Consider the following 14,034-nt stretch of genomic DNA (forward strand, 5'->3'; position numbering starts at 1 on the left):
TAATTAATATTTTAAACAGTCATTTTTGGCCTTTTTTACAGATCATATACAATGACTTTAATAAATTGTTTTGTTGCTCCCAGCATATCTTATATTCTGAGTATATTTAAAATAATATCTGAATCCCTTTTCACCACTGTTGTATACTCAGTACTTGCACCAAATAAGTCAAGTAAAAATGAAATAATGTTTGAAATTAATAATACACTGAATTCAGAAGGCTGCCATTCTCCTGAATTATTTGAATTACATTTTAAAATAAACAGCAATTCAACGTGTATATCTGACTTAAAACAAGAGTCTGTTCTATTACATTGTATTCATTTAATGTTTTTTTTTTAAAGCCATCATGATTACAGTACATGTAATTAGAAGTGGATGTTTCAAAAGCATAAATATACAGTGAAAAGTGACCTTCCTCAAACCATTTCCTAAGCCCCCTGATTGCTCTTATGATATGGTTTACTTTGCTAATAAAATAAAATGCAATACTGGTTTATTTCTGTCCTGGCTGGAGCTTTCCACTAAACAGTAACCTATCACATTTCACAGACTGGCCCTGACAGAGCACAGAGGATATGTTTAACCGCAGCACTAGACATAGTATTCCTGGGCCCTATTAAATATTTAAAAATATGAGACTGATGCTATCAAGCTCTTCGGTGAAGGAAAGGGAAATGAAGGGCAAGGCAAAGAAGTTGTGTTTCTTTTCTTTTTAAATCATATCATTGCACCATCCATCACAGAAAGGGCTCAATGTCAATGTCCAAGGCGGAGCAGGGCATAGTCAGTTCAAATTTGCTGATGACATCAGGATGAAGGACTCCAAGCTTCCCTACGCTCTGTCCGAGAGCCAAAATCTCAGCACATCTGCCAGGAAAAAATGTGGCATCTATCCGAAAAAACAGCAGAGAGACAAAGAGAAAAAGATCAGTGGAAAACTGTATAATAATAATAACAATAATAATACATTTTATTTACATAGTGCTTTTCCCATAAGAACATGAAATAAACAATGATACCATTTAAGGCTGCTCACGTAACAAAATCATTTTAATAATGCCTCAAATTTCAATGTCTTATAGCAAATTAAAATTACAGAGGCTTCTAGAAGTTATTACACATGCAGGTTTGGCCAACGCCTGTACAGAGTATGAGAGCAAATGATGACTTGCTTTGCACAACACATTTCAGGCCCTTTTCCTTATATCCCACATACTGTAAGAAGCCCTTAAAAAATATATTAAAATATAGCTTCAACTTACAAATCTGTCAGATGATAACCGAGATGACACATTTCTAAATACATCAGGGAGGGGCAAAAAGGTATGAGAGATATAAGAAAGCACTAAACAAGTTTACAAGTACATTAACTTGTTTGGCTGATGCCTTTATCCAAGGAAACCTTCAACGTCTAGAATACAAATGGTTACACTTTTTGTTTTCTTTTTCCCCCAGATGCAGTACAGGCAGGTGAAGTGGCTTGCACATAGTCGCACAGTGCCAAGTAGCAACATTTGAACCCACAACCACTGGGGCTGAAGTCCACAAACCTTAACCACTATGCCGCACTGTAACAGAAGGATAAGAAGGAGACTTCAGAAACATATATAAAAGTAGCAATGGTATAGGTAGGAAGAGGATGGATAGATAGATAGATAATGTACTATATGATGATAGACAGACAGACAGATAGATAATGTACTATATCATAGATAGATAATGCATTGTATGATGATAGATGGATAAATAAACAAATAGTATATGTGTGTGTACAGAAAGACAGGAGTATAAATATGTATAAACTTAACAAAGCATACACTTTAAAAGGGAATTGAAAAATAGAGTGCATAATATGGAGCAGCTGACTCGCTCTTGACACACACTGGGTTTTTCTAAGAAGGAAATATGCAGCAGATAAACTTAAAAAGTTGAAACATAAACTGCACATTTGCTACTTTTAAACTGCTTTGCCTATACATACATGAGCTAATGGCTGTAAGTAACCCTGTACTAACAGCTACAGATTACATCTAGAAAGAAATTTCAAGCTGAAATTTGGCTTCATTTTGATATTTGACCCTGCTATTAAAAGACTCCAAATCAACCGTCTCCTCCCCCCAGCACAGATAATAGACGATTTCAATAAACTGCAGTAAAGACAGGTCAGCATGTGACTCTGCAGGTCAAACTTTTTTCATTGCTGCTGAACTCCAGGGCTCAGACATGCCAGCGAGTAGTTAAATAATACCTTCTGCAAGCTCTTCTGAAACCTGCAATAGCCTCTCAGAGATGAACCAAGACCATCCCTTTGATGAAAAAGGCCTCCTTTGTTCTGTAATCCACTCAAGTATCTGCTCTTTAACACATTTTCAGCCCAATTGAGCGCCAAAGACCTAATACAGTCTCGCCTGCACTCAATAATCACATTGTTTTTCTTCTTTGTGCTTTTTTCTTATTGTGTTCCTTTGCAAACACAGAATTCTTTATAGAACAGTAATAATGTGTACAATGAGGTATTCAGTGGAAGCCCTACTACAGAGAAGTAAATATATAGCATACACCATTTTATTTTAAAATAACTGCAATTTTTTTTATCATTTTAATTATTTAGTAAAATGTTTGCATACTAAATCACAACTTGCAAGCAGTCCAACACATTTCAAGAGCCAAACACATCTTAGGAAGCTAGTAAAAAGTAGTATGTTTAATAACTTAAAAAATGCAGCTCTTAAAAAGTATGATTCTGAACATACATTTGTCAGAAAAGACATAATGGCCAGAAGGCTTGCTAGCTATTTCTGTTTTGCCTCAGTCAGATATATTTAGTAGAATGTTATTAGATAAATAAGTATTCAATGTTTATTTTATGTTACTTAACATGTTCACCCATCTAGCTATTTCCTTTACCAGCAACTTACCTCAGCAGCAATTTGTACAAGAGACCAACCCACCTGGGAGAGGGGCAACAGTCCTGGGTGCCGACCACCACAGATACAAATACACACTTCTGAGGTTTAGGGACGCCAGCTAACTAAATGCCCCTCAAAGTGCGAGAACGTGTCGGCTAAACTTAACCTAACCTCTGGGTTGTGCCAGCTATACCCACTTTGCCACGGTGCTGCACTCTCTTAACATTCACTGACATGTTCTTTGTTCTCAATACCAACCAGTTTGGCTTCAACAAGAACTACTTGAATAAGATGGATCTACTAACTGTGGTCAACCAGCTAAAATTGGCTAAAGCTACCAACACATCAGCAATCCTGATCTTTCTACACCTCTCCTATGCCTTCAAAACCGTCAACCACAACATCCTTCTTGCCACCCTATCTGACCCCGGCATCACTGGGACTGCTCTCAGACGGTTACAGTGCTACATCTTTGGCAGATCCTACAGTGTGTCCTGGCGAGGAGAGTTGCCAAAGGCACACCAGACATGCACAGGGGTGCACCAAGTATCAGTGCTGGGTCCATTACTTTTCTCTTTCTGTTTACTACCTTGCTGGGCCCCATCATCCAATCCCATAGGTTCTCCTATCAATGCTATGCCAATGATACACAGCAATACCTGTTGTTCCCTGCGGAGGACAATATGGTATCACCTAGAGTCTCTGCATATCTTATTGATATCTCAACCTGGGTGAAGGACCACCATCTGCAGCTCAACCTGGCAACAACCAAGCTTCTTGTGATCCCGGACAGCTAGTTGTATTCAGCTTACCATCTCCCTACTGCTTTGGCTCACTGTTGCTAACACCTGCCAAGTCAGTATGCAAACTTGGAGTAGTGATTGATGAGCAGCTTTTTCTGACCACATTTCTACCATTTCTCGTTCGTGCAGGTTCACTCTGTACTACACCTGCAAGATCAGACCTTATCTGACAAAGTATGCAGCACATGTCCAGGCTTTTATCTTGTCATATTTGGACAACTGCAACTCGCTTCTGACAGGAGTGCCCGCATGTGCTATCAAGCAGCTGCAGATGGTCCAGAACGTAGTCTTATATTTAACCAGCTGAGACAGGCAAGTCACACCACTCTTCAGGTCATTACTTTGGCTCCCTGTAGCATCACACTAAGTTCAAATCCCTCATGCTCACCTACAGAGCAATCAATGGGTCAGAACCTGCATATACAGAAACACTGGTGAGGTGCTATGCTCCTTCTCGCCTACTCAGGTCTGCCAGTGAACAGCATCTGGTGATGCTGCTTCTGTGTGGTATCAAGTCTAAATCCAGACTTTTCCTGTACAGTTCCTAGTTGGTGGAATGAGCTTCCCACCTTCATCCGTAACGCTGACTCACTCAAAGCATTTAAGAAAACTGATTGGTTGAGAGAAAAAAAAAAGTTGGTTTATTTGTTGTTACATTAAGTTTAATTGCTTTATTAATTGTTAATATAGAATTGTACATTTATTAGTTATTACATCTTTTCATTTGTGGCAATCAACTTTTGTTGCCTTTCCTACTACACTTGCTGAACAAACAGGCCCCAGCCTAATGTTACTCGATTATGTATACCGCTTTTGTGAAGTTGCTTTGGATAAAAGTGTCTGCCAAGCAGATAAATTAAACTGTAGATGTTTTATATCACTTTGAAAAACAGTACAGAGGACTGTAGAACAAAAGGCTGATTATGTCTATAACAGAGGGTCTGACTGGAGAGAAATTAAGGCAAATAAAAAACAGACAATGCATGACAGCAAAACTCGTACCATAAGAGCCAGTGTCAGCTATGTCAACCGGGTCAAAAAAAAGAAGTTCAATTGAGTCAAACAAAGCTCAGTCACACTGTCAACTTTCCTTTTCACTCTTACTCTGACCATCTTGACTGGGCCCAAACAAAGCAGCAGCAATATGGATAGAACTTGTATTGTTTTTATTTATTTAGGGCTTTTTTTTAATTACATTAATTAATTATTTAATTACATTAGTAAATGCGCCTCTGTTTTGTAAGATTTTATTCACAAATCTCCTCAGTGGAAAGCGGTAGAGAACAACAATGCTGGAAAATCCAATCTGCATTTTTTTTCATCTATTCCATGAAATCAACAAACAAAAATGATCTCTTATCTACTTTTCATTTTCTTTATTTAATTGTTTACATTTTTAAAACTCATTATACAGTTAATCTGGTCTGTGTTCTAGTGGTACTTGTATCCGTTGATACTTGGAACAACCTATGTTGTATTGCGACATGTGCTAGTTCTATGATATACCTTTGATTGTCACTGTGAGGATGGATGGAGATGACTAAAATGTTTCGTGATTGCTCAGTTAATATTGTTTCAATACAACGACAATAACAACATTTACTTATATAGCACATTTTCATACAAACAATGGAGCTCAAAATGCTTTACCTGATGTCAAAGTGACATCTTGTAAATGCAAATATTGGCATTTTTCTAAAGTATAAATTTCTTTTTTAATCTGATAATTTCATATTTTGTTATCCATCTACACATGCGTTTGCCTACCCACTTATCTATTTCAGGTCTGTAAGAAGCTGCAGTTCAGAGTTGCCAATCAGATATTCACACAAATCACTGGGATATGAACACAGGAAGAATAGGACAGTAAAAGTGCCAGGATTCTAACCCAGTACTGCCGCACTAAGCACTGCACCACTATATCATTTTGTGTAAAACACAGAGTATATAGTACATTACGAATATCAAGAAGGTAACATTTATGCAAATTTAACAGAAATTCCTAAAAGACTGCACCTAATTTTCTGAAATACTTTTTCCATTCCAGTACATGGACAATACCATAATTATTTGTCAGTACAGGACAATAAAATGTGATTTGGTTCCATCCCAGACACCAGCTGGCTGATCTATATCTGACATTCTTCCACCCACAGCAATTACAGCTTGTATTGTGGCCTGAAGTATAAACAATTTGCACAGATTCCAAAGAAAGTCACCAAGTCTAAATCTTCCAAAACAGTGTGTCTTTAATTACTGGATTACATATGAGCAAAAGGTCTCATTTCCAAAGAGAACCTTGACGATCTAATACCATCAACTGTAACGATATTGCTTCAAAGCAGACCTCGCCCTTCCTGAGTTAGAAGACTGGACACTTTCCTAACTCTCTGGAGACACTGCTGCCGACCTCTAGACTACATCTAACCTGTCACGCCTGTTACAAACCATCCACTTCCATATTGAAGTTTTTAAAAGGATTCCCATCATGTGTTTCCCCCCCTGGATGACCACCATCACTGACCATCTTTCCAATATTCTGGCGAAACTCCATAAATCTGGGGTCAACTTACAACAGTAAAAGCTTAGAGGAACATCGCAATTTCACCCACATCACTGAACAGCTGTGTTCACATACAGGTGTCTAATTATGAGCATCGGGGGTTAGGACCTCTAAGCAGACCTGTCAAAGAACTTAGCAGGCAGCATATGGCACCAAACCACACGTCCTGAACGCAGTGAACGAACAAAATAGCAAGGCCAGCATGCAAACAATGATGCAACACTAAAGTTGAGATAATGTTCTTCATTAAAATCCAGAAGGGTCACATTTAATTAAGGGTCATATCGGGAGCAGAGTGCAACTTGATTTCTATTGGTGTTGAATGTGCTGACCGTAGTAAATAAAATTACACTGCAGGAATTTAGTTAATGAATGTATTTTTATTTGTTACAGTGCATTTATGTAACATACTTTACAAAACTGGTGACTGACAGTTATAAAAAAAAATCATGGAAACTGTGTTTTGAGATATTGTTTGCTCCAATACTTAGAAATACCATCCAGCAATACATAATCAGTGGTAAAATGAACAAAAATACTCAAGCATGAGCAACTGAATGAGGACACAATATGATAATATAGAAATACTTAATTCTTAAGATGATCGAGGAATTGGGAGATATAGGAAAAGCATACCCAGTAAGCACAATTTCTGCTGAGATTTTGCTAAATGTCTCCAATGTCATAAGATCAAATCAATCTTTATTTTATGTGCTGTTTTTTGTCATAAATAGCTTAACATTTTCTTCATTATTTTCATCATTGCACATCTTTGACAAGTAATCTGTTATTATTTAATTTTTTTTCCTGGTGTTTTGTGTTCTATGATCAAATACCATTGCCTAAAGCAATAGAGGGGATTAATAATATTAAATTGATAATAATATTTATAATAAAATTGAGAAAGGGTGTTATTTAATTACTAAAGTATAGATATAATTTAAAAACCACTATGACACTAGGAATTCAATCTCCCCAAATACCCTTCATCTTCTTAGAAAAATGCATCTAGGGCAATAAAAACTCCCTGATGCAAGTACTGTGATGAAAAAGCATAGTTAGTTATTTCTCTGAAGTGAAGATTAGACTGTAACTGTCCTGAAAAATGTTCAGTTTCCATATACTAAGACTTACTGTGTACTGCATCTGTCAATCACTACTTCCTGATAGTAATAATCTGCATTTCTTGGAACATCACCACAGAGGCATCTGTATATGCAGACAGGCACAGAAGAAAACGGTCCTAACTTTAGAGCCTTGCGATCGATTAGATAATGGACCCTTCACAGATCCAAGGGCCTTTCTGTGTGCATGACCTTGAAGAGCAGTTTTCAACATTTATTATAACAGCAGCAATTTTAAATGAACACCATAATTCAGTCTACAGCATGTAACAGCTGGCAGACAGTGTAAAATAAAATCTGCTACAAGGGTTTTTCAAGAGGAGGTAGGTGGTTTCGTTTTAAAACTACAATAATTTTTTTTTTTTTTTTTTAAACACATCAACCCCAAACACAAATGTGGCTATGCACACATCGATACACTAATCCTGAATGTTCTAAACACTGTACAGACCTTACCTTAACATGTTAATGTGTGTTCTGTAAAATGTATATAACCAGTAAAACACTTCTGTTTATTTTCTTCACTGATAAAACAATGCAGTATGAAGCAGTATGAAGGCTTATTCAAATGCAAGAAAGTCACAGTGATCCAGGATGTGTCACATTCTCCCACAATACTCCCAGCTAATTATCATCATAGGAACTATTTGATTTTTTTAAATTAATTTTAAATCACTGACTGAAAATCACAAATCCAAAACCCTCAATTTTCAGGTCCTTACCCAGAAAGAAAACCTGAACGTTGACTGTTTTGGATTTGGACATGCTATTATTCTAAAATCTGAAATCTGTAGATCCTTGAGTGTGTCTCTGTGTCTGTATTTATGAGCATGAGTCATATCCTCTGCGTAAGCAAGTCAGCATCTATTATTGGAAAAGCCTGAGGATATTTCAGCTAATATATTAATGTATCACACTATCACAATATATCACTATACACACACACACACATACAAACATACACATATTATATATAATCACGACTAATCACATCTAACATTAAAATATGTAATTATAATATTAATACATATCTCATTAAGTAAATACACACTGAATCACACATTTAATCAATAACAGAAAGGAATTAAAAAATAATGGCATAGTTTAAACTTTATCAATGACGTTAAACCTGAACTTTTAAGAAAATACTACTTGAGCAAGTACAACCTGAATTTGAATGCCTTTCTAAAAGGCAAGTTGAAAAGAAGGCAATAACAAAACGAGGCCAATGTCTTAATTCTCAATTGGCATAGCATATTAAACACATACGTGTCAAAGTAAAAATTAAACAATCAAAATTACTGTTCACTCTTCAGAAGTGGATACAAAGTCATTTAACTGAAAAAATAAGCCTCTCTTAAATGAGCAAACTTGTGTTAAAACTCCACAAATACTATCCTCAATAGTTCATCACCGTCAGCGTCTTGATGATTATACTCTACATGAGTGTTTGTCAACTGCTGGGCTGTGGAAATAACAGTGTAATGCCACTGGGACATGCTCCTCAGGTGATTGAGACCTGTCTGAGAAGGATAGGACCACCTGGAGAAGCGGACATAAAAGCAGCTCTGTGATCACCGTTTTACAGAGAGTTTAGCACATCTAAGAGATTTACTGCTTTTGTGTTTGGTAGCATCATGCCTGAGGATTTTTTAGGTTACAAAAAGTGACTGGACAACACTGCTCTACCTACACTGTTGTTCCTGACATACTGAAAAATATCTCTGTAGCTGCTATCTCACTTAAAAACTAACACAGTGTATTACTTGGATAGTCATGTTGCATTCTTTGCATAAATTAGCAAAGATACTTCAAACTTGAAACATGAGTAGGGATAATCACTACACTTCTGTTTAGTAGAATTTTGTCATTATATAAGGGTAGTCAGCACTGTAAGCTACCTGGCAGACCAGCAAGTTAAATACAGAATTACTAGAGACTTATGTTGGTTTTAGTGCCACTCAAAGATAACTTATTAACTAAGTTATCTTTGTGATATAATTTGATCTTCTTACAGGAACATGAAATGAAAAAAAAGAGACAGTATATTTTTTACCTATGTAACTTTTCACTAGCACTGAACGAGAACTGCCGTAAAAGTCCACCTATGTCAGTATGTATAAATCAAGAAAATGAACACCAGTGCTACGTACCGACGTCCGGTGTATTGTTCTGAACTGTTTAATACAAAATGTTAAAGCTTTCAATTAAAATTTTATTTCATAAAATATTAAAAGGTAGTACTGATCGTGTATGTAATTCTTTAGGTACACATTTAAATTATTTGCATTATTGTTTCATAATGTTAAAAAAAAAACACATGAAAATGCCATCCTGACCAAAGCACTGGCTGCAGCACTTGCCTCGATGCCAGCCCTGGATGCAACAATATTTTGAAATGCGTTAAACAGGCCACATTAATCACAAACGTTAATGCGTTAACTTTCCCAGGCATGGAAGCTTAGCCCTGTTGGGGCACATGGTCGCGACTAGGGGGAGCCTGTACAATTCTGGAGCCCTGGACTGCTGCACTTCTGCCACAACAGGAAGTGGTGTAGGAAGAGCATCAGGAAGCACCTGGAGCACATCTGGGTGCAACATAAAAGGGGCTGCCTCACTCCATTTGGGAAGCCGGAGTCAGGAGGCAGAGGATAGAGCTTGCGAGTGGAGCAGTGAGAGTGGTAGAGAAGAAGTAGAAAAGACAAAGAGAAGGACAAAGAGGGAAAAGTGCAGAGCAATAGTGCTATGGGTGATTATGCATGGTGCTGTAAAAGAAGATAAAAAATAAACGTGTGTTTTGGGACCTCTGTGTGTCCTGTGTCTGTCTGGGTCCGGACTAATTCTGTTTAACAGTCCAAAAGAATCACTGATTTCTTTCAATGTGTCAAATACCCCCAAATAAATTATACAAAATTCTAATCAAGGTTTTAAAATAGTCTTTCAAAATATAATATTCTTGTATGAGTATATTAAAAAAGACATTTGCGGTTTATACAATAATATTTTTTAAGTGCAGTTATTCTGAATTCAACACAATTGTCTTTTTCATAACAAACTTACTTAACAAAATATTTGCATTTTGTACCATGAATGTTATTTGTTTTATACTTTACTAAATATCACAGTTTCCAGCCACTATCACCCTGAAAAATAATAATGTGTGTACATCTTCAAAATAACTATTTGGCAATTCACAAAGAGAGAGAGACAAATAGATTAACTGAAGTATATTTTAGGATGCAGGAATCCTTCTCTGACCTCTGAAGATTAACATACCTCTTGTGTCACATGAAATTATATCAGGCTCACATGTTAAAAACTCAAACTGATATAAAAGAAAAAAAAGGATGTCTTACCTTCAGCAGCTTGAATGTAGTATCCCTGCTCTTTGCCAGGCTTTATATCTAAAAGCTGCATAATTCTGTCCAATAGACCATGGATGACTTCAAACCCTGGGCTCTTGTTGTAATATACAGCACAGAGACGCCGGTTATTTTTTGCTCCAACATCTTCAAAAGTAAACAGAAAATATTCTTAACAACATAAATAACATTCAAACATTCAATTTAATTACCAACAGGAGCATCTCTACTTCAGAATTTTATTTATATATAACAATATTTACATATACAAATAAGCATAGGTATATGTATATACACACGCATATTTAATATATACAGTATTTAATACAATTTAATAAAAATTTATTCCATCCTTTAACTTATCTTGTAAGTCACTGTAGTATGTATTACAACGAAACTGTAATGCTTGCTGCACATGCTGACTGCAAAACAGCAAAGTGAAGATGAGACTTGTCCTTATTCATTTGAGATTGTTATTCGTGAGTACAACACAGGGAATCCAATTGCTGTAATTCCAGGGAATGGCCAAGTTCGCATATATAGCGTGTAAAAGTGTAAAATCGATCAAGAAATAACAGAGTTATGCTGTAGTTGAAAACTGAGGACTTCATTGATGTCTGTCAAACAACAGCTTTGAATATAAACTTGAAATTGCAATGCGTCAGTCTGTTGCATCCTCATTATCTGTGCCAAGAAACTTGCCGTCACAGAATGATGACAACAAACTGGATGCATCACTAACAGCTGAAATGGCGGTGTTTCACAGCAACGGCAAGCGCGGGCTTTGTTTAGAACAAGTGTATCTGTATCTGATGACTGTGCTGCCTACTTCAGTGGAGGCAAAGCGTGCTTTCTCAGCAGCTGGCGTACTCTGCACGAAGTACTCTCTCGCCTGGACGACCGCAGGCTGGACAAGTTATGCTTTCTACGCTCTTATTACCGCAACTAACTAGATCAGGGATGCCCACAGTTTTTCGGCTTGCGAGCTACTTTTAAAAATAACCAGGTCGAAATGATCTACCTACATTAAAAAGTGTGTATATATATATATATATATATATATATATATATATATATATATATATATATATATATATATATGCATAACTGAATAACCTTTATAGCACAATAACAATTCAATACATTTATGGTCACTACAGTATTTGGATTTAATAATCTTCATGTGGGAAAAGGCTGACTCGCATAAATAAGTAAAGCCGAATAATGCAGTCAAGGAGCTTTTGAATTCAGCTGAGTGAAAAATGACGGCTGTCCGATTAACTGCAATTTTAGTTCCCTCTCTTTTCTCTTTTTCAGATCGCTTTTCGGAAGGAAGTCAGTTTCGTAGTTTTTATGAACAGTTCGAAAGTGCCTTTCCACATTTTCCTTCTTTGGAATAGCAATGATAGACTGACAGATCAGACAAAGGCACTTCGGTTGTGACATTGTGAAAGAAAAAAATCCTCTTCAAATTACACATAAAGCCCATACCTTCCCCAAACAATTTTTTAAAAATCCCTTCTTTAGTCGATATAAATTGGAAGGCTAACTAGATCACAGCCAGAGTTTTGCAGTAGCTCGCGCGTTTGATCGTGCATGCGGGTGATCAGTGTCTTAGAAGAAAGGAGATATCAGACTGGCTGCCCTGTATGTCAATCAAGTGGCAAATGCCATAGGGAGGATATATGATAGACTAACGTTTAAAAAAATTTCTTTTGAATGCAACACGATCTACCTGCACTGCCTTTGCGATCTACCGGTCGATCGCGATTGACACATTGGGCACCCCCTCAACTAGGTACATGTACTTCTATGACAGCATGAACTGCTTGTAGATAAGGTTAGTCTTTTATTGGTGTCAACATGCTGCAGTAGTTTTATTAAAAATAAGTGTCGGTTGTTCTAAAACCGTTCACATGTGAGATGCCCGTGCACTGTGTCATCCCGGGAATGACATGCAGGATTCCCAAATTCCCGGGAATGGATAAACCTGTCTGGGAATGGATTCCTTAGTACAACACATAGAGCTATATATATGTGAGTTAGATGTTCTCTTTCTTTGACACATTGATGGTCTGTAAAGAATTCAGAAACCTCACAATATGAAGAAGAAAAGGATGATTCGGCTCCTGATGAAATATTTTTTAGGTCCCTGGGAGTTTGTTGTGACAGAATTTTACCTATATATACACATATACATTTCATGTTAGGCTTTGTCTTGTTCCTCCGAACTCTGGGTCTCTTTATGGAAGAAGTGTTCCGAAACTGTTTCTTCTGAGTACTTACAGGTACATTTGAAATCACACAAGGTAGGGCTTTCTAGTCCCTTCAGTGCCCCCTAGCATGCCACCAGGAATGCAACAGGGCTGACCCAAGAACTGTAATTCCCATGTTGCCCTGTGAGTATCTGCAGGGGTACCGTAGCCCAGGGACGCTGCCACTTACCATGTAAGGGGGAGACAATGACCTGAATATATTGCCTTCTCTGTCCTTCCATGATACTGGCATTCCGGCCAGGTAAGAATCCCAGATCAACCCCGGCTGGGCTGCCAATCCCAACATGCCGTCTCTCACAATATAAATACAATATATGTATGTCAATTTCAGGGGCTAAACAGTAATTGGACAATTGACTCAAAGGCTATTTCATGGGCAGGTGTGGGCAAGTCCGTCGTTATGTCATTATCAATTAAGCAGATAAAAGGCCTGGAGTTGATTTGAGGTGTGGTGCTTGCATGTGGAAGATTTTGCTGTGAACAGACAACATGTGGTCAAAGAAGCTCTCCATGCAGGTGAAAGAAGCCATCCTTAAGCTTCGAAAACAGAAAAAACCCATTCGAGAAATTGCTACAATATTACGAGAGTGCATGAAAGTAAATACAGAGGGTGCACTGCAAGGTGCAAGCCATTCTTAAGCGTCAAGAATAGAAAGGCTAGATTGGACTTTGCTAAAGAACATCTAAAAAAGCGAGCACGGTTCTGGAAAAAACAGTCTTTGGACAGATGAAACCAAGATCAACCTCTACCAGAATGATGGCAAGAAAAAAAGTATGGAGAAGGCATACCACATCATCTGTAAAACACGGTGGAGGCAGTGTGATGGCTTGGGTGTGCATGGCTGCCAGTGGCACTGGGACACTAGTGTTTATTGATGATGTGACACAGGACAGAAGCAGCCGAATGAATTCTGAGGTGTTCAGAGACATACTGTCTGCTCAAATCCAGCTAAATGCAGTCAAATTGATTGGGCGGCGTTTCATGATACAGATA

General features: G+C 37.4%; 1 protein-coding gene across 1 annotated transcript in view; it reads right to left on the reverse strand.

Annotated features, from left to right (window-relative positions):
- Nucleotides 1-307: 307 nt before the first annotated feature.
- Nucleotides 308-14,034, reverse strand: part of farsb (phenylalanyl-tRNA synthetase subunit beta) — a 66,269-nt gene continuing 52,542 nt past the window's right edge. Inside the window, exons 16-17 of the mRNA XM_039755957.1 lie at nucleotides 10,759-10,911; nucleotides 308-892 (exon numbers count right to left, since the gene is read on the reverse strand). Coding sequence (XP_039611891.1) covers nucleotides 741-892; nucleotides 10,759-10,911 — 305 coding nt within the window. The 3' untranslated portion in view covers nucleotides 308-740. The remainder of the gene's footprint in view (nucleotides 893-10,758; nucleotides 10,912-14,034) is intronic.

This window comes from Polypterus senegalus, chromosome 1 (assembly GCF_016835505.1).
Source record: "Polypterus senegalus isolate Bchr_013 chromosome 1, ASM1683550v1, whole genome shotgun sequence".
Classification (NCBI taxonomy): Eukaryota; Metazoa; Chordata; class Cladistia; order Polypteriformes; family Polypteridae; genus Polypterus; species Polypterus senegalus.